Below are 26,043 nucleotides of genomic sequence, written 5' to 3'. Positions count from 1 at the left end.
TCTTCTCATGACCACTGGGTTGACCCCAATGACCCCAATCGCCTAGTTTGGCCGAGCAGCCAGCTCTAGGAAGAGTCTTGGTGGTTCCAAACTTCTTCCTTTTAAGAATGATGGAAGCCATTGTGTTCTTGGGGAACTTCAATGGCTGCAGAAATGTTTTGGTACCCTTCCCCAAATCCGTGCCTCGACACAATCCTGTCTCCTAGCTTTACGGACAATTTCATCGACCTCATTACTTGGTTTTTGCTCTGACATGCACTGTCAACTCAGAGACCTTTTATAGACAGGTGTGTGCCTTTCAAAATCATGTCCAATCAATTGAATTTACATCAGGTGGACTCCAATCAAGTTGTAGAAACATCTCAAGGATGATCAATGGAAACAGGATGCACCTTCCTGTTTGGCCCTGTCCGGGGGTGTTCTCGGATAGGGCCACAGTGTCTCCTGACCCCTCCTGTCTCAGCCTCCAGTATTTATGCTGCAGTAGTTTGTGTCGGGGGGCTAGGGTCAGTTTGTTATATCTGGAGTACTTCTTCTGTCCTATTCGGTGTCTTGTGTGAATTTAAGTGTGCTCTCTCTAATTCTCTCTTTCTCTCTCTCGGAGGACCTGAGCCCTAGGACCATGCCTCAGGACTACCTGACATGATGACTCCTTGCTGTCCCCAGTGCACCTGGCCGTGCTGCTGCTCCAGTTTCAACTGTTCTGCCTTATTATTATTACTGGACCATGCTGGTCATTTATGAACATTTGAACATCTTGGCCATGTTCTGTTATAATCTCCACCCGGCACAGCCAGAAGAGGACTGGCCACCCCACATAGCCTGGTTCCTCTCTAGGTTTCTTCCTAGGTTTTGGTCTTTCTAGGGAGTTTTTCCTAGCCACCGTGCTTCTACACCTGCATTGCTTGCTGTTTGGGGTTTTAGGCTGGGTTTCTGTACATCACTTTGAGATATCAGCTGATGTACGAAGGGCTATATAAATACATTTGATTTGATTTGATTTTGACCTGAGCTCAATTTCGAGTCTCATAGCAAAGCGTCTGAATACTTATGTAAATAAGGTATTTGTTTTTTATATTTAATGCTAAAATAAAATAAACTGGTTTTGCTTTTTCATTATGGGGTATTGTTTTAACAAATCCATTTTAGAATAAGGCGTAACGTAACAAAATGTGAATATTTTCCGAAGGGACTTTATCCTACTCAAACGGTACATATCAGGTAAATGCTACCACAGAACAATCCATTCCACTCCATTCCACTCCACTGAGGACCAAGGTGCAGCGTTGTAAGTGTTCATGTCTTTTTAATAAACAAACTGAACACTGGAACAAAACAATAAACGATGTGAACAAAATGAAACAGTACCGTGTGGCCCAAACACTCACACGGAAACAAACACCCACAAACCAAAAGTGAAACCCAGGCTACCTAAGTATGATTCTCAATCATACAACAATTGACAGCTGCCTCTGATTGAGAACCATACTAGGCCAAACTCAAAACCCAACATAGAAAAACAAACAGACTGCCCACCCCAACTCACGCCTTGATCATACTAAAACACAGACAAAAACAAAGGAACTAAGGTCAGAACGTGACACCAACCCAGTTGACAAAATCCGAATGACGTAATTTATATGTTGTAAACTGGTTTCCTGGTTGTACAAGATTACAACCCGGTCTTTTATTATGATGACATTTGAGACATACATATTTTGACTGTTATCCAGTCAGAGAACCAGTTAGTATTTTTTCTGGTTGCTAAAAAGACATCTAGAAAACTCCTTTTTACAATCAGTATACAAACTACGCATTTCGTGCTGGAAAAATCCCTCCTATGGGACAATTCGACTTAAACATAGGTTTAAAAGGGACTATTTACTATGTTTTATATTCAGATATATATCAAAACTAATATCTGGATTCATAAAAATAAATCACATACTTCACATCCATCAGCTATAAATGGCAAAAATTACATTAGCCATTGTAAACCTGCTACCCTAATTTCCACAACGTCTGACGACACAGACTTTCCCTTTACAACTATATGCCAATCAGAAACTCGTTGAGTTCTCTTTCAGTGGGTACAATGGCTTCCATGGGGTTCACTCTGCAGGCAAAACTCAAGTTGATGAATGCTATAAAAAGCAGCCCTTTTAAAGATCAAATTAGAATTTCCTGGACAAGAAAAAACTGCAGAGTGCCCAGAGACAGAGAGGTGGCCTAACACATGCTCTGTTCTTCAACTCAGGTTTCTCAATGTGTTTGTGTTTGTATTCCTCTATGTATGAGGTGTACCCTATGCATGCGTCATGCTTATGTGTTTGGGAAGAGCATCAGCATGTGGGTGAGCTCTAACCCTGTGTGTGTGTGCGTGCTTGCGTATATCCCTCTATGTACAAGGTGTAAACCTATGCGTGCATGTGTGTTTGGGAAATGCATCAGTGGAAGGGTGAGCTATACAGTGTTGCAAAAAGGTATTTAGTCAGCCACCAATTGTGCAAGTTCTCCCACTTAAAAAGATGAGAGGCCTGTAATTTTCATCATAGGTACACTTCAACTATGACAGACAAAATGAGAAAAAAAATCCAGAAAATCACATTGTAGGATTTTTAATGAATTTATTTGCAAATTATGGTGGAAAATAAGTATTTGGTCAATAACAAAAGTTTATCTCAATACTTTGTTATATACCCTTTGTTGGCAATGACAGAGGTCAAACGTTTTCTGTAAGTCTTCACAAGGTTTTCATACACTGTTGCTGGTATTTTGGCCCATTCCTCCATTCAGATCTCCTCTAGAGCAGTGATGTTTTGGGGCTGTTGCTGGGCAAACACGGATTTTCAACTCCCTCCAAAGATTTTCTATGGGGTTGAGATCTGCAGACTGGCTAGGCCACTCCAGGACCTTGAAATGCTTCTTTACGAAGCCACTCCTTCGTTGCACGGGCGGTGTGTTTGGGATCATTGTCATGCTGAAAGACCCAGCTCAGAACGCACCCTTGTGGGGCCCCAGTGTTGAGGATCAGCGGGGTGGAGATGTTGTTACCTACCCTCACCACCTGGGGGTGGCACGTCAGGAAGTCCAATACCCAGTTGCATAGGGCGAGGTCGAGACCCAGCGCCTTGAGCTTGATGATGAGTTTGGAGGGTACTATGGTGTTAAATGCTGAGCTGTAGTCGATGAACAGTATTCCTCTTGTCCAGATGGGTTAGGGCAGTGTGGTTGCGATTGCGTCGTCTGTGGACCTATTTAGGCGGTAAGCAAATTGTAGTGGGTCTAGGGTGTCAGGTAGGGTGCAGGTGATATGGTCCTTGACTAGTCTCTCAAAGCACTTCATGATGACGGAAGTGAGTAGTCGTTTAGCTCCGTTACCTTAGCTTTCTTGGGAACAGGGACAATTGTGGCCCTCTTGAAGCATGTGGGAACAGCAGACTGGGATAAGGATGGATTGAATATGTCCGTAAACACACCAGCCATCTGGTCTGCGCATGCTCTGAGAACGCGGCTGAGGATACCGTCTGGTCCTGCAGCCTTGCGAGGGTTAACACGTTTAAATGTTTTACTCACATTGGCTGCAGTGAAGGAGAGTCCGCAGGTTTTGGTTGCGGGCCGTGTCAGTGGCACTCCTCAAAGCGGGCAAAAAAGTTATTTAGTCTGTCTGGGAGCAAGACATCCTGGTCCGTGACGGGGCTGGTTTTCTTTTTGTGATCCGTGATTGACTGTAGACCCTACCACATACTGTACCTCATGTCTGAGCCGTTGAATTGCGACTCTACTTTGACTCTATACTGGCGCTTAGCTTGCGGAGGGAATAGCTACACTGTCTGTATTCGGTCATGTTTCCGGTCACCTTGCCCTGGTTAAAAGCGCTTTCAGTTTCACGCGAATGCTGCCATCAATCCACGGTTTCTGGTTTGGGAATGTTTTAATTGTTGCTATGGGTACGACATCGTCAATGCACTTTCTAATGAACTCGCTCACCGAATCAGCGTATTCGTCAATGTTGTTGTTGGACGCAATACGGAACATATCCCAATCCACGTGATCGAAGCAGTCTTGAAGCGTGGAATCAGATTGATCGGACCAGCGTTGAACAGACCTGAGCGCAGGAGCTTCTTGTTTTAGTTTCTGTCTGTAGGCAGGGAGCAACAAAAAGTCGTGGTCAGCTATTCCGAAAAGAGGGCGGGGGGGCCTTATATGCGTCACGGAAGTTAGAATGACAATGATCCAGGGTTTTACCAGCCCTGGTCTTGTTTTCAGATTAGCCTTGTTTTAAATCCCCAGCTACAATGAATGAATGCAGCCTCAGGATATGTGATTTCCAGTTTGCATAGAGTCAAATAAAGTTTGTTCAGGGCCATCGATGTGTCTGCTTGGGGGGGAATATATACGGCTGTGATTATAATCAAAGAGAATTCCCTTAGATCACATATGTCAGAGTCAAGGCCCGCGGGCCACATCCGGCCCGCAAGAAGGTTTTTTACGGCCCCTGGGATGATCTTGATTTATTATTAGAACCGGCCCGCAGCAAGCCGGCAGCCCGCAGATCTTTTACACGCACCAATACTACATTTCCCACAATGCAAAGGTGACGCACCGAGCAGTAGGCTGCTTCATTTCAATATTTATTGGCACAGCAGTCGTCAGCATCACAGTAAAATTAACTTTCAGATACCCATCAAAAATGGCAAAACGGAAGGTGGATACTGAGAACCGGGGGTTTCAAACAAGGTGGGAGTCGGAGTATATGTTCACGAAGGTAGCTGGAAAACCTGTGTGTCTTCTGTGTGGAGAAAGTGTGGCGGTACTGAAAGAGTATAATCTGAGACGACATTATGAAACGAAACACGCGGACAAAAACAAGAATATGGACATGGAACAAAGGCTACAAAAGGCAGAGGAATTAAAACGAGGCCTCAAATCTCGACAGGCTCTGTTCAAAAAAGCCAAATCACAAGGCCAGGCTGCTGTCAAGGCCAGTTTTATTTTGGCAGAAGAGATCGCTAAATCAGCCCGGCCATTTACGGAGGGGGATTTCATCAAAAACTGCATGATTAAAGTTTGTGACGAAGTTTGCCCAGAAAAAAGGCAACTCTTTTTAAATGTGAGTCTGAGCAGAAACACCATTGCCGAGAGAGTAGACCAGTTGTCCATCAATCTAAAAGAGCAGCTTGTGAAAAAGGGAAAAGATTTTATTGCATATTCCTTGGCTGTGGATGAGAGCACCGACATTTCTGACATTGCCCAGTTGTCAATTTTCATCCGCGGAGTGGACTCCAACCTAAGCGTGACAGAGGAGTTTTTGGCTTTACGTCCTATGCATGGCACAACTACGGGGCATGATTTGTATGAAGAGGTGTCAAGATGTGTAAATGAGATGGAGCTGCCTTGGGAAAAACTCGTGGGTTTGACAACCGACGGAGCACCTGCGATGTGTGGACACAGGAGCGGACTGGTGGCGAAGATACGGGAAAAGATGCAAGAGGAAAACGCGACAGGTGAGCTGACAGCTTATCATTGTATCATACACCAGGAAGCGTTGTGCGGTAAAGCCTTGAAAATGGAGCATGTAATGAGCATCATCACGCGCACAGTTAACTTTATCAGAGCCAAAGGTTTGAATCACCGCCAGTTCAAGGCATTTCTGACGGAGTTAGAAACGGAGCATGGTGATTTGCCTTATCACACAGAGGTGCGATGGCTAAGCCAGGGAAAGGTGCTTCAAAGATGTTTCGAGCTTCGTGAGGAGATTTGTCTGTTCTTGGACAGCAAAGGGAAAGACACAACACAACTCCGAGACGAAATGTTTCTGTGTGAAATGGCTTTTCTGTGTGACATTACGAGTCATCTGAATGCAATAAACTTGCAGCTGCAGGGTCGGGATCGTGTCATCTCTGATATGTACAGTACAGTGAAGGCATTTAAAACCAAACTGACTCTGTGGGAGACGCAGATGCGGAAAGAAAATTTGAGCCACTTTCCCAGCTGCCAGACCATGAAAGAGAAGCTCTCTACCAGTGCGTTCCCGAGCACACAGTTGGCTGATAAAATAGGTATGCTTGCCGCTGACTTTCGACGCCGATTTGCTGACTTTGAAGCACAAAAAAGCAGGTTGGAACTGCTCGGTAACCCATTTGCTGTTGACGTGGAAAGCTCACCACCAAACCTCCAAATGGAGTTGATTGACCTCCAATGCAATGATGCACTGAGGGCAAAATATGCGGCAGTGGGTGCTGCGGAGTTCGCCCGTTTCCTCCCCGGCACAATGCCCCAGCTGCGCATCCAGGCTGCTCAAACGTTGTCTATGTTTGGCAGCACATACCTGTGTGAACAACTGTTTTCTTTGATGAACCTGAACAAAACATCACACAGAAGTCGACTTACTGCTGAACACCTCCACTCAATTCTGAGGATTTCTTCAGCTCAGAGCCTTACCCCGAACATTGATGAACTTGTGGAAAAGATGGGACACCACCAAGTATCACCCTCAACCTCAAACAAGTGAACATTACTGTGCAATCACATATTTAGAGTTTTTACTCAGTTCAAGTTTAAAAGTTAAAATTTAATATTTGTTTTCACTGCATGTTACTTCTCCTTAAACAAAGTGTTGTTTTTGATTAATAGATTTTTGCACTTTATTTTTTTGTATTTCAATCCAATTATATTTTAAAAATATTTCAGTTGAGTGGATGATAGAAAATTGCTATTATTGTTTTTTCTTTGAAGTAAATTTAGCCCACTTTTGCTAAAATAGAAAATATAGTCTACTGATGGTGCCTTGAATACCGGTTTCTTTCATTTAATGTTCATGTTATGGGGATATTTATATAAAGGAAATTTGTCTTTTGTGTCTGTTGAAAATTAAAGATTACTGACAGAGCCATAAGAAAATATTGCTTTATTTATCTGATCATATTGTAATATATTTGTTAGGTTTTCAGTAGGTTCAATTAGGTTCACTAGACTATATGCGTCATTTAAAAATTTTTCAATGAACATTCGAACAGTCCGGCCCTCGTCTTGTAGCTGATTTTTTTATTTGGCCCTCCGTCCATTTGACTTTGACACCCCTGCCTTAGATAATAGATAATAGATAATGCGATCGACATTTGATAGTGAGGAATTCTAAGTCAGGTTAACAGAAGGACTTGAGTTCCTGTATGTTGTTATGATCACACCACGTCTCGTTAATCATAAGGCATAATAGGCATAATAGGCATAAGGCATAAGGCGCCCCTCTTCTTACCAGAAAGATGCTTGTTTCTATCGACGCGATGCGTGAAGAAACCAGCTGGCTGCACCGACTCCGTTAGCATCTCTCGAGTGAGCCATGTTTCCGTGAAGCAAAGAACGTTACAGTCTCTGATGACTCTCTGGAATGCTACCCGTGCACGGATTTTAGGGAGTCCACAGTCCAGAGCAATGTGTCACAAGCATTGCTCTGGACTGTGATTGAACCATCCTCCTCTGGTGATGTGGTCGATGTGAACAGATGGCAGATGGTTCTCAAGATATTGGTGAGGAACAGGGTGATAGCGTTGGCCGTACACCTGAACTGGCGGTGCCTCTTTAGTTTATACTGTTTTTGATACACAAGCATAGATGAGAGAGACAGATGAGAGTGGGAGGAATTAGGGAAAGAGGGACCAGAGTATTTGATTATTTGAGACAGTGCACAAAATTGCACAAACAATAACATGTGTGCCCAATACACTTGACATTACAACAGGGTTGGGGTCAACTCTATTCTAATTCACTCAAATCAAGGTCACTACAGTAACGGTAATAGTAGTAATGGTACTACTGGACCTAGGCAAATCAAATCAGGAAGTAAATTATAACTGTAATAATCTGTCTGTTTACAATTGTTGGAAAAATTACTTGTGTCATGCACAAAGTAGATGTCCTGACCGACTTGCTAAAACTATAGTTTGTTAACAAGAAATGTGTGGAGTGGTTGAAAAACTAGTTTTAATGACTCCAACCTAAGTGAATGTAAGGGAATACCCCCCTGAAATGGACAAAAATGAATGGCAAAACATTAGCATTGGACAAACCATATACACAATGTCCAATACCACCCAATGTGGCGTTGATTCGTGTAAAGTTGATTGCAAATGCCATATGGCAAGTGCCAGTTGTAACACTTCAAAAATCCAACAGGTGGCGAGTGCGCTCCACCGGGGTTTTTCATATTGGAAATGCAACCCAAGTCAACATCCAAAAGCAAAATTTGGAAAATATGATTTTTTTGTCAAAAACGTATCACCCCTTAAAAAAGTGCTTTCTGGACCGTTTTTCGAAATTCTTTCGATTTTTTTTTTGTCAATTACACATGTGTAAGAACTGTATGAATATACTTTTGTCCAATTTTATTATCATAATTTTTTTATATATTATTACTTGCGGATAAGGCAAATGTTTTGTCCATTTGCAATATGATTTCATAGGAAGTCAAAAATGTCAAAATTTTGTCAAAATCTTCACACACCCTTAAAAAAGTGCTTGCTGGACCGTTTTTCAAAATTCTTTCGAATTTTGTGTCAATTACACACGTATAAGAACTGTATCAACATACTTTAGTCGTATTTTATTATCATAATTTTTTATTTATTTTTTACTTGTGCATAAGGCATATGTTTTGTCCATTTGCAATATGATTTAATATGAAGTCAAAAGTCGAAAATGTGAACTTTTTAAAAAAAACGTATCACCCTCGTAAAAAAGTGCTTTCTGGACCGTTTTTCAAAATTGTTTCGATTTTAAGTCAGTAAGAACTGTATGAATATACTTTTGTAAAATGTTATTATCATAATTATTTTTTTTTTTACTTGTGCATAAGGAACATGATTTGTCCATTTGCAATATGATTTCATAGGAAGTCAAAAGTCAAAAGTCACTTTTTTTGGGGCCAAAATTGACTGAACTGCTGAACTCGGGATGGCCGGGCAGTGATAGTTCTTCATTTCCATCACTCGTTGTGTTGATTTCATCATGTCCATTTGGTGATGTTTTTTCACTATTGAATCATATTGCAAATGCACGTGCATTTGCAATATGTTTCAATGGGAATTTACCATCACGAATTTGTTATGCTCAAAAGTCAAACTATACTTTGCTCAAACTATACTTTTGTCAACTTTCATTGTCATATTTTTTTTTTTAACTTGTGCATAAGGCATATGTTTTGTCCATTTGCAATATGATTTCATAGGAAGTCAAAAGTCACTTTTTCTTTGGCCAAATGCCAAAAGAAATTTGACATGCTCAAAAATACTGCAAAATTGCAAAATTGACTGACCTGATGAACACAGGATGGCCGGGCAGTGATAGTTGTTCCTTTCCATCACTCGTTGTGTTGATTTCATCATGTCCATTTGGTGATGTTTTTTCACTACAGAATCATATTGCAAATGCACGTGCATTGTTGTGCAACTGGTAACCCAAAAATAAAAATATGGTTGTAAATGCATTTAACGGGACTCCTATTGTCCATGCCCGCTATGGGAGTACCCTACTACGGCCCTCTATCCATGGGGGCCGTCCTGAGTGCTTTATGGACAGTTTAAAATATGACGATGGATGCAGATTGTGATTTTCCTCCGTGCAACTGGTGATTTGAAATGTGCATCTGGTAACCCAAAAATTAAAATACTGTTTTAAATACATTTACCGGTACTCCTGTCATCCATGCCCGCTATGGGAGTACCCTACTACGGCCCTCTATCAGTGGGGGCCGTCCTGAGTGCTTTATGGACTGTTTAAAATATTCTGATGGATACGCATTGTTTTCATGATTTCATTATGTCCATTTGTTTATGTTTTCTCACTTTTGCAAAGTCACTGTGCATTTGCAATATGGTTCAATGGGCAGGTACCATCACGAATTTGTCATGCTATAAAAATCCTGCAGGAATGTGAAATTGACTGGCCCGATGAACTCGGGATGACTGGGCAGTGATTCTGGTTCATCTCAATCACTCGTTAAGGTTGATTTCAGAATGTCACTTTGGTGATGGCACCTCAATGTTTAAACATATTGCAAATGGACAAGAGTCAAGTGGACAAGAGTCCATCAGTCAATTAGATATCATTCTGACACCAAACTGATACAAACTGACACCAAACCCACTTTTTCCAACTCGTTTAGAAGCCAACTGTTACATACATCAGAGCTGGCCCAAAATTCACAACGCCTTCGGTTCAAACCATAAAAAAAACATAAAACACGTAGTTACGTTCTAGCTGCGGGTCCATTTCTTATGTTATGTGTAGGCCTAGCTGAGGCGACCCCGAATCCCAAGTTTCGGCTCGATAGGTCATTTGGTGTCCGAGCAAAACCCTAATTGGTGCTGAAAATCCATGACTTGCTACGGGGTCCTTGAATGAGCTATCGGACAGAAACGTTGGGGTCTGTCTATATGGGCCGAGACAGTCGCAATGCACCTAGTCTTGCGACTCTGGGACATTTCTAAATGTCGTCATTTTCGTGATGCAAAAATGAATTGAAGTCATTGCAAATGTACAAGGCTGTTTCTCGGTTTGAGAACCTTCTAGAGCAACCTAACTCACCACGCACTATCGACCGGAGGTCTAGAACAGGTTTCTAAAGTTTCGGAACTCTAGATCTGCCGGTTCTTTTTTAGCTCGAACAAAGCTAACTATTACAGCCACTGTCTGTCTCTACGCACTCCAATAAGTCCCTCCTTCCAAGTTGTGTGTGTGTGTGATTTAGTTTTCCTTTGAAATTTTATGGGAAAAATGACTGATTTACAGTTCATGGGGGTTGCCTAATCACACATTACGTTTTGGACAGATCTGACTTTTTTAACCCTTCGAAACAGCCCCTGAGACACCAATTATGGCACTTCCGGTTGGCACAGGAAGCTATAAGTCAACACATATCCTCATTGGTGTATGCTTTTACAGAATCCTGAGTTTTAAGTCTTTACATTAAGAACTGACTGATTTACACAGGGTTGAATGCACTATGTCTATCAAACTGCAGGCAGGGCATGGATATACACTTTTAGGGTGATTTTAACAACTTCCGGTTGGTCCAGGAAAACTTAGAATTAACACAGGTAGACCTCATAGTGGCCTGATGGACTGTCACCGAAGACAGGTTCATACGGCATTCATAACCCACATAGGCTTCAGTTTGAATTTAGGGGTGCAGGCAATGTATTCCTATGGGGAGAGATGTCAATGCAAACTGTTTGATGTAAACACCTTCTTTTAACTGTTAAGGGTTAAGGCCACACGGTCAAGGTTAGGCTTGCACGGATCGGAAGGACCTTAGGAACGTACCTGAGGTCGAATTGTGCTTCTCACCCTAACGGTTCTCTCACTGTCACCCAAAAGCAAATGACATTGTGGGGCAGGCTTCATTTTGGGCCTACTTTTCTAATGGTTGCTGCGCCTAGACCGAGCGAGCTACGGTCAAGCGGGATATCTCGTTGAACTCGGCACGGCCTAGGGATTATGGTAATGCCATTGCCTGCTCTCTGTGTCTTTAAGCACCGCACTTTGTCACTCCATCCTTGCTGTTTGTGTGTGTGAGAACTTTTCTTTGACATCTGTTGGGAGAAATGACTGACTTACAGTTTATGGGGGTTGCCTAATCACACATATGAAGTTTTGAAAATATCTGACCTTTTTAACCCTTGGGAACTGCCACTATGACACCATTTAAGGCACTTCCGGTTGGCACAGGAAGCTATAAATAAACTCATATCCTGATTGGGGTATGCCTTTACAGAATCCTGAGTTCTAAGTCTTTACGTTAAGAACTGAGTTATTTACGGAGGGTTTAGTGAGTGTTTGTTATTTCAGAGAATCATAGAAAACCACAGAAATCTCGCAGAGCTCCGCAGCACACTTTAAAAAGATTCGTATGAACACCCTGCAACTGGATCTGTAACTGTTGAAAAAAAAACGGCTATTTGTGAACATCACCAATTTGTCATTGTACGATTTCTCTTAAATGACGATAGATAAATGGCTGGTTCTTTTTTTATTGACACCGGAGGCTCCTTGACTTTGACGTGAAGTGGAAAAATAATTTCTCTATTTTCATTTTGGACCTTTAATCCCAGAGAAATGGCCATAACTCAAAAACCGTTGAGGCCTAGACGCCATCTTGTTCGGGGCCAACTGCCCATTATGCCAAACCTACGCTCACCAAGTTTCGGCTTCGAGATAAGGCCCCGTCGTGATTCGTGATGTTTTGTACAATTGCAATATGATTCCTTATGCCCTCTTGAGGGAATTTCCGGGACAGCGGAAAAATGACCAAAATTTGATTATTTTATAAAACGGAAACCGAATGTCCGACAAAGTTAATTCGATGACTTCCCGGTAGGTCCGGCCCTACACGAAATGTCAAAATGTTCCCTTAAGGTATGTAAACTTCCGACTTTGGGCCTAGTCATTGTCTCTTTATGGTTATGACTGACTGAGACATTAGGGACTTGTTGTTTATTATGGGACTGCTCTGCAGGGTTGGGGTCCTTCATTACCATGTAGTCAATTCTCAGGAAGTATAGTGAAATTACAATGCAAATTTTCCTCATAGCCTTTTAAAGTGCAAAATTAAATTTTTTGTTTACTTCCTGATTCCAAAGAGGCACTGAGCTTGAAGGTAGGCCTTGAAATACATATACAGGTACACCTCCAATTGACTCAAATGATGTCAATTAGCCTATCAGAAGCTTCTAAAGCCATGACATAATTTTCTGGAATTTTCTAAGCTGTTTAAAGGCACAGTGAAATTTGTCTGGGAGTGCATTCCAAATGGCACCCTAATTCCCTATGCACTGTAAGAAGTGGGAAGGCGCAGTTGTTCATGTTATGTGTTTTTACTGATTGGAATGATGGAAAATTACGCTTTGGTTCATTCAACCTATTCTATTCTATTTGTCCGATTGTTATTTATCATGCCCATGAGCATTGAGTAGCAGTGGAGGCATTGTAGTAGGCGTCAACCTATCTGAAGAGTGGCTTATTGGGGGCGTGGATTTCAGTTAGTTCTTTTTGCACACTTGTGAGAGTGACATTCCAATTAATGTGGCCTACTGTATTTGTTATTCAAGCTGGAACTTGTACACTGTCAGTATCTGTAATGATACAGTACTTGTATAATTGCATGTGATCCTAAAGAGCCTGATAAGGTTTCTAAGTTAAGTTAGCCATAGCTTGGTTATGATATTGCAGTTACTAAATGTGAAGGTCTTCTGTAAAAAATATGTTGAAGTATTTTTGGGGGGTTGATCCAAAAAGTAATTTTTAACAGTGTGAGCCGTGGTCAAAAGTAGTGCACTATATTGAGAATAGGATCCCATTTGCAACACAACCTGGGTCTTTTGGTCTGTTAGGTTGGCTAAGCTGCGTGTATTTGTGATTGCTATCCTCCAATGTATTTGCATATGCACACACACACACCACACACACAGAGAGCAGTGTTTGAAAACTGTAATGATGAGAGACAGAAATGTAGGGATGGATAAAGTGATAGAGAAAGAAAGAGAAGGCAGGTGTTTCAAAGAGGCAGAAGAGGAGAATGAGAGAAGTAGAGAAAAAGGAGGGATCGGGCCTGAAAGAGAGAAATACTGTAAGCACAATCTGTCGTGAACACAATGGGAGACAAAGAGCTGGTTTCAAGTGTAGGTGTTTATTGGTAAAGGGCAGGTAGCTGGGTCCAGGGACAGGCAGAAGGTCATACACAGGAGGTCCAAAAAGGCAACAGTACAGGCAGGGAAAAGGCTAGTAATGTCATCCGGGAGATCAGGCAGTAAGTTGATAACAGGAAATGCAAAAGGCATCGTTAATGAGTCAGGCCAAAACTATCATACACAGGAGGATTAAATTACGGGGAAAAAAACAGCTCTCCAAATAGAAGTGTCACAAAACAAACAACACCTCTCAATGATGGGGTGCAAAGAACTGAACTAAATAGCGTGTGATAGTGACATACAGGTGTGTGAACAAGTGATCAGAATTCCGGTGATTGGGATCTTGAGAGTGAGCTGCTTTCAGGGGATCTATGTGTTTAAGAGTGTGATCTGGAAAGTGGGCTGGACAGTGAGCAGCGTTCAGGGGTTTGAGAGTGTGAGTTGGAAGCAGACGTTACACAGTGTCTAACACACACACACACACACACAGGTCACTAGGGGCGTTTGGAGAGGGTTTAATAATGGGCTCTAATTGCGTCTGGTAAGAAAATAGCAAAGTTGCCTCTTGAACAGATAGCAGAAAAGAAAGAGAGATAGAAGCAGAGGGAAAGAAAGAGCGAAATACGGAGAGAGAGAGAGAAAGTAAGAGTGAGAAAAAAAAGAAAAAAAGGGAGAGAGATAGTAAGAGAAAGAGCTTTGGCTAGATGCATTACCCCTTACAGGTTCATCTAATTACCCCCCACCTTTCTAATGAGGTAGAGTGAAAGGATATAGAGACAGAGATGGAGAATAAACAACATATTAATTTGTTGGTGGAAGAGGACACACAGGCAAAAAAAGAAATACATATTCAGTGTATGACATTTTTTATTAAAACAGTGCGTCACAATGAAACCAATCCCATTGGGCTGTATAGTACATACTGTACACAGTAAATGAATACATAAATATCTTTAAAAATGATTAAATCTTTGAAGAATTCCTCCAGTGATTCTATGTGAAGCAACACCAAGTGTAGATAGTGAAAAAGCAAGAAGCAAGACCACAACTATGGAAAGTTATTTCTACATATCTGTTTATTTCTTCATCCTTGTGGAAATCTCCCGAGGTGTCATATGCGTAAACCCGGCAGCAGCGAGCCCACCAGGTGGAGGGGGGGGGGGGGGGATTCACGTAATCCAGAGCACTGCAATCATCACTATCACTTCACAGTGGCTCCTTTCACTTCATGCAGTAATGCCTATTAATGCCTTGGCAGAGGGAGTTTATTGGCTGATTGGCATAATCCATGCAGAGGTGTATGATATCAGGGGTGGCATGTCTGAGATGGCTTGCGGTGCCATATGGGTTGCCCAGATTGCCCATCTGTGATTGAGTGCCCGTTACAGTGTGCTGGTGATGGTTACTAATAATGGGCCTCTGACACCAGGGCCAGATGTCCCAACTCCACAGATGTCTGTGTGACCCTGACGCAGTCCAAGAATAGATTGGGGTGCTAATGATGATAGAGCGCAGTGACCTACATCCAGATGTACTGTTGTTTTCCAAGACAGACAGACAGACTTAGACAGTACGAAGACAGATGTCCAGACTGACCGTTGTTCTCCTGGGCCAGGAGCAGGGCCTGCAGGGAGGTGTGCGGGCTGACTTCCAGCTGGCACACCAGCACCTTGGCATGCATCCGGGCTGACAGGGCCCGCCACAGATCGGTGCCGGCCACGATCACGATGGCGATCTCCCCTGCGGACGTGACACAACTGGAAGTGGCCCAATAGAAAGATGATGACAGGACAGAAAGTTCACTTGGCCTTGCATACGAAAACATATGTGTGTTTCTGTGTTTGTGTCTTCTCTGCGTATATTGTAAAATTAGCCAGGACTCCCTTCATATCTGCATCTGTGTCTGCAAGTAGAACCAGGTGATATAATGCACCAGCTGATATGTGGGTGGACACACCACTTGAGTCTGTCTGTGTTACAGTAAGGCTTGCTACTTTCCTGTCGATCTTACATGAGTTTCTGCCACATTGTTGGACTGGGCCTTGGACATGCTCCAATCTCCTCTGACTTTTCTTTTAGTACTCCTACACTATGCACCTTAAATTAATTAGCTGGGAGTGTTTTCTCTTGGGTATTTTTGAATACTCGTCTAGGTTGTCGAACCGACCTGCTGTTCATTTGTTAGCTGAAGCGTGTGGGGCCTGAGATCCTTGAACCACTTTTGCTCAGTGGATTCAGGAAAGGAATTGCAATTAAACTATTTACATATATATCCTCTCACGTCGTCTTTTGAAAATGTATCCACAAAATAAATATATTTCCTGGATTCAGTTCGAACGGAAATGACCATAGACCATTGTTTTCAACCTCGGTCAAATGTTTACTTACAAGCAAGCCCTTAACCAACAGTGCAGTTCAAGAAGTGTTAAGAAAATATTTACCAAGTAGACTAAAATAAAAAGTAATAATAAAAAAGTAACATAATAAGAATAACAATAAGGAGGTTATATAGAGGGGGCATCGGTACCGAGTCTGTGTGCGGGGGTACAGGTTAGTTGAGGTATTTTCTACATGTAGGTGGTGGTGAAGTGACTATTCATAGATAATAACAGCGAGTAGCAGCAGTGTACAAAAGGGAGGGGGGGGGGGTCAATGTAAATTATCTGGTGGGGATTTTATTAATTGTTCAGCAGTCTTATGGGTTGGAGGTAGAAGCAGTTGAGGAGCCTGTTGGTCCTAGACGTGGCGCTCCGGTACTACTTGCCGTGCAGTAGCAGAGAAAACAGTCTATAACTTGGGTGACTGGAGTCTCTGACAATTTTATGGGCTTTCCTCTGACACGCCTAATTATATAGGTCCTGGATGGCAGGAACCTTGGTCCCAGTGATGTACTGGGCCTTGCATGGCCAATAGCCAGGGAAAATGAAGAGCACCAAGTGCAAATACATTTCTATAAAAATCAAACTTTCATTAAATTACACATGCAAGATAACAAATTAAATCTTGTTGTGAATCCAGCCAACATGTCAGATTTCAAAAAGGCTTTTCGGTGAAAGCATAAGATGCTATTATCTGATGATAGCACAACAGTAAACAATGAGAGAGTAGCATATTTCAACTCTGCAGGCGCGACACAAAACGCAGAAATAAAATATAAATCATGCCTTACCTTTGACGAGTTTCTTTTGTTGGCACTCCTATATGTCCCATAAACATCACAAATGGTCCTTTTGTTCGATTAATTCCGTCGATATATATCCAAAATGTCCATTTATTTGGCGCATTTGATCCAGAAAAACACCACTTCCAACTTACTCAACGTCGCTACAAAACATCTCAAAAGTTACCTGTAAACTTTGCCAAAACATTTCAAACTACTTTTGTAATACAACTTTTGGTATTTCTAAATGTATATAATCGATCAAATTGAAGACGGGATGATCTGTGTTCAATTAAGGAGCAAAACAATCTGAAGCTACTTTTCTGGTTTACGTGCCTCTATCAAAAGGTACACATGAAGTGACATTCGTTCTGAGCTATGGTACTTCTTCATTACACAAAGGAAAAACCTCAACCAATTTCTACAAACTGGTGACATCCAGTGGAAGCAGTAGGAACTGTAGGAAAGTCGATTAGATTTCTGAATTCCCCATGAAAACATTATTATTATTTTTTATTTTATTTTACACTGTGGTAAGTAGGGTTTATATGGAAGTAGTAGAGTGGTACTTGCTAATCATTTCCCCAATCAGATGCACTTACTGTGTGTGTGTGTGTGTCTGTTTGTATGTTAGCACACATCCAACGAATCATGCTCCTCATTAAAGCATATGTACAGTATGTGTGTGTCTGATTGAGTAACGTGCACATTCGATGAGTGAGTGATCGTGTGTATGTTCTTTTGTTGGGGGGGGGGGTTAACATTCCAACAGGGCCTAGTGCCCTTGTTTACTTGCATCACTGACAATGATAGAGGCAGAAACAGTGGCAGCAGTGGCAGCATAGAGAGGGAGAAAAAAAAAAGAAATTTTAAGCATTTCAATACATATAATGTAACCATTAATTTTTAATTGTTTGACACTTTTGGGACTATTTCATTGGTTCAATTATGCTGCGTAACCTTAATTTTAAACCAAGCATAGTTTTAAACCAAGCATACTATTTCGATCAAGTTCTGGGATGATGCATGCCATGAAATCACGTCTATCTGTTCAGTTTTAAGCTAGTTTTGAAATAAGTTTTGGTGTTCCAACCTGTGAATACATCATTGTCCTTCAAATTCATAATTTAGTTTTCTCCAAAGTCTTTGCCAACCTGGAAGAAAAATGTCATGATGAAACTTTGAAAACACTGATCTAAGCCATACATGAGATATCAACAGAATTGGTTGTATTTTCTTGTACCCCGCTGGCATACTGGCAAAGTGCCGTCACTCAACACAAACACATGTACACACACACATATACACACACACATATCGACATACACAAACACACACACACACACACATGGCCATCGCGCCAAGCCTTCAAGATATGACGATCCCACCCGTCCGACGCCTCCTCATGTCCACCTCTCCTCCCTCATCCTCCCCACTTCACTCCATCCGCTCTGGGATGTCCACATCATAAACTCACTCGGGGGGCGTCAACGGGGTCCCCACCTCGCCCTCAGGCTCTCCACTTTTATCCTACGCTTTCAAACAATAAGCCAAAGAGGCATCTGTGCCCTAACTGCCTATGATGTGTAGTATGCAGCGGTAGTAGCAATACAGTGGCAGCCTTGGCCCCCTTTTTGTTTGAAGTGCGGCCTTCCTCCTTCGATGTTTCTTAAAAGCCTAGGCATCTATTTTTGGGCTGTGCCCATGCCTGGAGAGCCGCTCTTGCGTTGTACTTGCATATCGATCTGGCCCTTTGTTCTTGACAGAGGTGGGGCTTCAGCTACTTTGGTGAAAGTTTTTCATGCTGTGCTGTGCCTCGCTGATTAGAGACCTTGGGTTGGATGTATGGGAATGATGTGTGTTTGAAGGAGAATGGTGTTTGGGTTTGTGTTATCCGTGTGTAATGGTAAAGATCAAGAGAGAATGCGGGCCAGGGCGTTGACAGGTGGGGTGAGAGGAGGCCGGTATGACTAAGGTAAAATAGTAATTGACTGGTTGGTAGGTAGGTAAGTAAATACATATCAAATTGTATTTGTCACATGCGCCGAATACAACAGGTACCGCAAAATGCCTATATGGATAGAAAGAGAGAGAGAGTGTATGTAGACAGAGAGAGAGAAGTGTGTGTGTGTGTGTGCTTTCCATATACTATCACTGTGTCATACCTTGCAGACCATGGCAGTTTTGGCTTCTATTCTAGCTGCCAGTATACACTGGTTTGCCCCTATGCCTCTGAAACCGATGAAGAACTTGTGACCATGGATGGTCTCTCCCGCCATGGGGAACCTTGGTGCCTGGCTGAAGGAGAAATAGCACAGGTGAAAATATCCCTCACAGACTCATAATACAACCCTCTGGTAAAAAGTATAAAAGTAACTTACAAATGCTATGACACGGGTTCAAGAATTGTTCTCTGGTGATATGATCTCTGCCAAGACCCAAACCACAACTGCTTTGACTTAACTATGTCAGTGCCAATGCCAGTCAGGGCTGACTCACTACAGGGTTGGGCCATGCTTTCCACCGCCCTCTCTTCACTGATGTCAGGATTTGATCTAGTTTTTTTCAGAGATCCCAGTTGTCTCTTGAACACACCATGTGTGTGCATGTGCCTATCCAAATGAAAAAATACTACAGTTTACTATAGAATACTACAGTACTTAATTTAGTAAACTGTAGTATACTGTAGAATGCTATACTACACACTGTAGTATACCTCAATCATGTGTAGTACTTACTATAGAATTATGTAGTATACTGTAGAACAATATTGTATATACTACAGACTTCCAAAACTCTACAGTAAATTCTACAGAAATGTCCATATAAGGTCCCACAGTTGACAGTGCATGTCAGAGCAAAAACCAAGCCATGAGGTTGAAGGAATTGTCCGTAGATCTCCGAGACAGGATTGTGTCGAGGCACAGATCTGGGGAAGGGTACCAAAACATTTCTGCGGCATTGAAGGTCCCCAAGAACACAGTGGCCTCTGTCATTGGAAGAAGTTTGGAACCACCAAGACTCTTCCTAGAGCTGGCTACCCGGCCAAACTGAGCAATCGGGGGAGAAGGGCCTTGGTCAGGGAGGTGACCAAGAACCCGATGGTCACTCTGACAGAGCTCCAGAAGAGATATCGTACATTGTAAACAAGTCTGTTAGGTCGTTAACTTATGTTTTGTTTTTTGTCAGCACAACCTGTTATTTGACTGGTTCATGGAATGAGTTTGGCTGTGGATGTGTTCCGTGTGATGCTTTGATGATGAAGTTTGCATTTATCGTGTAGTTTCTTTTTCTTTTTATTCAAATTAGTCACATGATGTCTCAATTTGCAGTACGTTTGCCAATCGGTTGTGCAGTCAGACTTATTTGCCGTTCCTTTTGCCTCATCCCACTCAACCATAAAATGTTTCAGGAATTTAACAGTTTTTACAGTCATTTTCTTAATGGGTGCATGCTTATTAGTAACTGGAATAGTAACTCCTCATTACACACCACAGACCAACAAGTATTCTTTATATCAACAATATAGGAATTAACCATAGTATTTAACCATATTATACCATAGTATTTTTTCATGTTGGTGTGTGTGTGTGTATACAGTATGTGTGGGTGTGTGGGTGTGGATGTGTGTATTACAGTAAGTTTACATTAAAAAATAGGTATTTGTTGTTTTTCCCACCCTCAGAATTTCCAGTATTGATGATGCAGGAGATTTGAGGTTGTTTTGATCAAAACCAAAATAGTGGGGAACATATGGGTGTCCATATGTTCACTGGTTTTGATTAATCATGTTCTATGTCTTATGTCCTCTTTTTTTAAGTACTGTGATATATGAATCATTTGTTGAAACACATTTGTGCAGAGGTGGGCCCGAGTCACAACCAAGTCTCAAGTTCCAAGTCTAAAGTCGAGTAACAAGAAGAACGGGTCGAGACTCGAATCAAGTCTAAGTCCTGCATACCATACACGGAACAATAATTGCATCGTATTCTATGTTCTGACTCCAAAGCAGGCCAGGTGGCCTATTTCTATGCACACTGAGGTGTCCGTGCTCCTATTACGCACAACAAAAATGACATAGACATAGAAACCGGACACACAGAACTGAAACATAACTCGGGAAATATGAACAAAGGAAACTATACATTGAAAAAACAGAACTTCTACCTCATTAGTCTTCATGTGCACAATAAACATTGCTCCCACACAGATCAGAGTAAGAAATGGTTGGCTAAATGACAATGTGTCATAGGTCTATTAAACATGAAACAGATAAAAATATTTGTCTATGTGTAGCATTAAACGGTACGGAGATGGAATGATAAAACGCTAGCAATTATTGTAGTATTACATGGAATATAGATTTACCACATATGCATTAAACGTGTGAAAGCAACAGCAAATATTTCAACAAGAGAAAAAAGCACTCTCCACTGGAGGGAGTTTGGAGAGCGCAAGTGGAAAGCAGTGCCTCTTCGCCACAGTTGCCTAAAAATGTATTTTAACAACAAATTCCAAATGCAAGCTTCATAAGTAAATTATACATTTCAATATATTTTTACATACCAAAAGACCAGTAGGCCTATGCTAGTAATTGTTGACCCATTGCTGGTGAGCTTGCAAAGTAAACAGTTAATATTCTTGATCACCAGACAATTTTTGGAGCTTCATATTTATTTACTATGGCAATCCTCTCTCCCTACACTGCACCCAATCCTATAGCTGTACTGCAAATCAGAAATATGTTCGGTAGCTCACCCGACCAGTGTTGATTGACAGTTTGCTGGTCCAATCAGAGGGCCGGGTGTGCGTTTCACTAGCCAATCTGTTTTTTTGCAAGTGCCTTGCTGCAGCTATTGTCTCTGGCTGAGTGTAGAGTAATCCACATGGACTCTGTGCCACAAAATGAGTAACAAATGACTACAAAACCTCACCCGATAACTTCAAGTCATCTCTCTCAAGTCAAAGTTGAGTCCCGAGTCATGAGGCTCCAAGTCTCCCAAGTGGGCTCCCGAGTGGTGCAGCGGTCTAAGGCACTGCATCTGTGCTAGCGGCATCACTACAGACCCTGTTTCAATTCCAGGCTGTATCACAATCGGCCGTGATTGGGAGGCCCAAAGGGCGGTGCATTATTGGACCAGTGTCGTCTGGGGTAGGCCGTCATTGTAAATAAGAATTTGTTCTTAACTGACTTGCCTAGTTAAATAAATAAAAGTCCAAGTCATTTTATTTTCTAGCAAATCGAGTCTCAAGTCATCACATTTGTGACTCGAGTCAGACTCGAATCCAAGTCATTTGACTCGAGTTCACAACTCTGCATTTGTGTACTAATCTATTTTAGCCTATATAATGTAGCCTTGTGTACTATGCTTCGTATTGCTCTCCTATATGTCATCAGCCACACATTAAAGTAAACTATGAAGTCTCACTTTTTTTATTACAGTATGTTTAATTAGCTTATACAATGTATCTACAGTTGATCCCATAGGTTGTTTGTTTTGTTGCAATATGAAGGAAACATTTATGGTTAAACTCAGAAAATGTTCTTCTGTATGTTGGATGACTGGAAAAGCAGCCTTTTGTCAAAGGATTTCACTTTCTATTCAAGAGCTCGCTCTTGCTCTCTGTCTCTCTGTCTCTCTGTCTTTCTCGTTCTCTCTCTCCTAACGCACACATGTGTACACACACATGATTTGGGTGGTGATTTGGGTGGTGATTTGTTTCTGATAAGCAGAGTGATACACTACTATGCCAACTTGAGAGGAAGTAGGGGAGGGTGTGAGAGTGTGTGGGCCAAGCATAGTAATTGCACTCTGCACACGCACACACACACACACACACACACACACACACACACACACACACACACACACACACACACACACACACACACACACACATTCACACACACACACACCCACACACACACACACACACACACACACACACAACAACATATACACGCACACATTCACACACACACACAGCTTCTGGTCCAGCCTTTATTGGCAACTGACTACAACTATTGGTTTGCTTGGCTGCCTAGCATCTCAACACCTGTGATTGACAGGTATGGTAAATCTCTGCTCCTCCCTCACCAGACACTCGCCCATTGTGTGTTTGAGTGTTTGAGAGCACGCCAACCAAATGGCTGGTTATGTGCTTAAGCTCAACTCCAACCTCAGTCTGTTTTCTCCCACGCCACCAAAAGGCCACCACAGGTATTCGATGATGTCAGCTGTTTGTTTTTCAGCTTGTTTTGTCTCTCTTGTTTTTCTAGGAAAATAACTTGGTATATTCTGTCATAATGAGCAATAACTAGAAAGGCTAATATGGCTAAGGAGGCCAGTGGGTGCAGCACAGACAAAAACATTTGCTTTCCAATTAAAAGTAGCCTGACAGCTATTAACTAGGCAAGTCAGTTAAGAACAAATTCTTATTTACAATGACAGCCTACCGGGGAACAGTGGGTTAACTGCCTTGTTCAGGGGCAGAACAACAGACAAGATTCACCTTGTCAGCTCAGGGATTCAATCCAGCAAGCTTTCGGTTACTGGCCCAACGCTCTAACCACTAGGCTACCTGCCGCCCCAATATTACCACATCGGTATCACTATTGGAAGTAGGTCTAAGAGGGACTGAGGATTGTGCAAACATTGCTAACTTTGGACCATTTCCTTATTTCCTTATGCAGCAGTCACGTAGGTTGACATAACCTAGTAGTGTTTTCAGATAGAATAGATTATCAGAAAGGTAATGGCTTCACAAAATAGTTTCTTCAAAGACAGGAAGGCCTTATACGGTCATGCTGTGTTGACTCATCAACTAGCTGTGTAAGTTAAGAGACCTTTTCACTTCTAGTCAGAGAGAGGTCACGTGAGAGAGGGAAAAGGAAAGACTGAAAAATACTTTCCTTATTAACCACTTAGGTCAGGGACGGCAACTTTGATGGGGGTGGAGGCCACAAAAAAATCTGAACTCGTCATGAGGGGCCGCAGTGGCTCGTGGGTCTGCTAACCCCACATCCATAAATGCAGTCAGAGCCAGCCCTAATCCTTTAGGGGGCCTAAAGTGATATTTTGTTGGGGGGCCCACCTTCAAGCAAAACATTGTAGCTGCCCTCCTCTTGACAGCGAAGACAATAAAAAGTTTTGGAGTTAATTTCCTACCATTCTACACATTTTGTCATGGAGCATAGAGAAAATGTTGCCGTTTTAAATCTATTTTTTTGCAATTCTACAAATTTTTCCATGGGATGGAGAGAAGACTTTGCAATTTTATAACTAATCTGATGCAATTCTACTCTGGGACAAAAAAATCTACATTTTACAGCTAATTTCCTGCAATTGTAGAAATCTTGCCATATGGTGGAGACAAATGTTAGCCGTTTTTAATATGATATCTGATGATATCGCGGCAGGTAGCCTAGTGGTTAGAGCGTTGGGCCAGTAACTGAAAGGTTTCTGGATTGAATCGCCGAGCTGACAAGGTAAAAATGTGTCATTCTGGCATAGGTTGTCTCGCTTATGTCTGTCCAAACACTCTTCAATTGTACTTGAGATGATGAGTAATGATGCAATATGTGTGGGAAGGACATTTTTGCTGCACTATTCACACCCTTTACTGAGATGATGAAACAGCAACAGTTGGGTAAACATTAATTACATGGGATCATGGTGTCATGGTGTCTAAGTTGAATCTTTTCTGTCTCAATGGTCATATCCACATCATCAGTCAATGGGCAGATCAATGGATCAGTGTCTGGCTTTCATAGGCAAGATTAGAAGTTAAATGGAATTTGTGGTGTGGGTGATATTGGAAGCCAAGTATTTGTGGTATGAGTGAGACGGTGTTGCCAACTGTGGAAAAAGCCAATGAACAAAAATATAAATGCAACATGCAACAATTTCAAAGATTTTACTGAGTTACAGTTCATACTGTGTAAGGAAATCAGTCAATTGAAATAAATTCATTAGGCCCAAATCTATGAATATCACGACTGGCAATACACATATGCAGTCGTTGGTCACAGCTACCTTACAAAAAGGTACCATAACCCCACTGCCACCATGGGGCTCTCTATTCACAACGTTGACATCAACAAACCGCTCACCCACACGATGTCATCTGCCATTTGCCTGGTACAGTTGAAACCGGGATTAATCCGTGAAGAGCACACTTCTCCAGTGTGCCAGTGGCCATCATAGGTGAGCATTTTCCTACCAAAGTCGGTTACACCGAACTGCAGTCAAGTCCAGACCCTGGTGAGGATGAAGAGCATGCAGATTCTTCTGTTGTGGAAACCCACAGTTTCATCAACTGTCCGGGTGGCTGGTCTCAGATGATCCCGCAGGGGAAGAAGCTGGATGTGGAGGTCCTGGTGAGGCCGGTTTGACGTACTGCCAAATTCTCTAAAACGATGTTGACGGTAGAGAAATGCACATTAAATTCTCCGGTAACAGCTCTGGTGGACATTCCTGCAGTCAGCCTGCAAATTGTACACTCCCTCAAAACTTCAGACATCTGTGGCATTGTGTTGTGTGTCAAATTTTTCAGTGGCTTTTTACTGTCCCCAGCACAAGCAGCACCTGTGCAATGATCATGCTGTTTAATCAGCTTTTTGTAATGCGACACCTGTCAAGTGGATGGATTATCTTGGCAAAGGAGAAACGCTCACTAACAGGGATCACATTTGTGTGTGTGGAACATTTCGAGGATCTTTTATTTCAGCTTTGAAACATGGGATCAACACTTTATATGTTGCGTTTATATATATATATATATATATATATAAGTAGTGATGCTAAGACAGTTATTATTAACAATTTCCACAATTTTTGGTCTGTTGACATTTTCAAGACGTGAGACAATAAAAACAAAACCAATTCAAAAACACTTTTTCTATTAATTCTAACCTATAAAAATAACAATAACAATACCTTGTCATCCTTGCATTTCTGATGTGGCCCTTGGGGACCTTTACCCCTCTGGCTGAAGTTACGCCTCCATCCCCCTCATGTCCATATCACGTGACATATAGCATAAGGTGGTGACTGGGTCTGGGGGCAGCGGACAGTATTTATCATAGAAATACTATTACTAGGCTATTAATAATCCAGGCGGGGGTGGAGGAACAAAGCAGTTCCCTTATCTGTGTCTGTATATAGGTCATTTAAGGCTGCTACACACTTTACACAA

General features: G+C 42.0%; 1 protein-coding gene across 3 annotated transcripts in view; it reads left to right on the top strand.

Annotated features, from left to right (window-relative positions):
• The window catches only part of LOC149975172 (general transcription factor II-I repeat domain-containing protein 2-like), a 63,540-nt gene that overhangs the window by 21,968 nt on the left and 15,529 nt on the right, over positions 1-26,043 (top strand). For 2 of the 3 annotated variants that reach the window (XM_090210788.1, XM_090210787.1), the window contains one exon: positions 605-9,680. The exons of the other annotated variant lie outside the window; for it this stretch is intronic. In XM_090210788.1, the coding sequence (XP_090066914.1) occupies positions 4,694-6,514 (1,821 nt within the window). In that variant the 5' untranslated portion in view covers positions 605-4,693 and the 3' untranslated portion in view covers positions 6,515-9,680. Of the gene's footprint in view, positions 1-604; positions 9,681-26,043 lie in introns of those variants that run through there. 3 annotated transcript variants of the gene reach the window in all.

The sequence above is a fragment of the Oncorhynchus mykiss genome, chromosome 19 (assembly GCF_057628025.1).
Source record: "Oncorhynchus mykiss isolate SJ-2025 chromosome 19, ASM5762802v1, whole genome shotgun sequence".
Lineage (NCBI taxonomy): Eukaryota > Metazoa > Chordata > Actinopteri > Salmoniformes > Salmonidae > Oncorhynchus > Oncorhynchus mykiss.
This window is presented reverse-complemented; position numbering and strand designations above follow the sequence as displayed.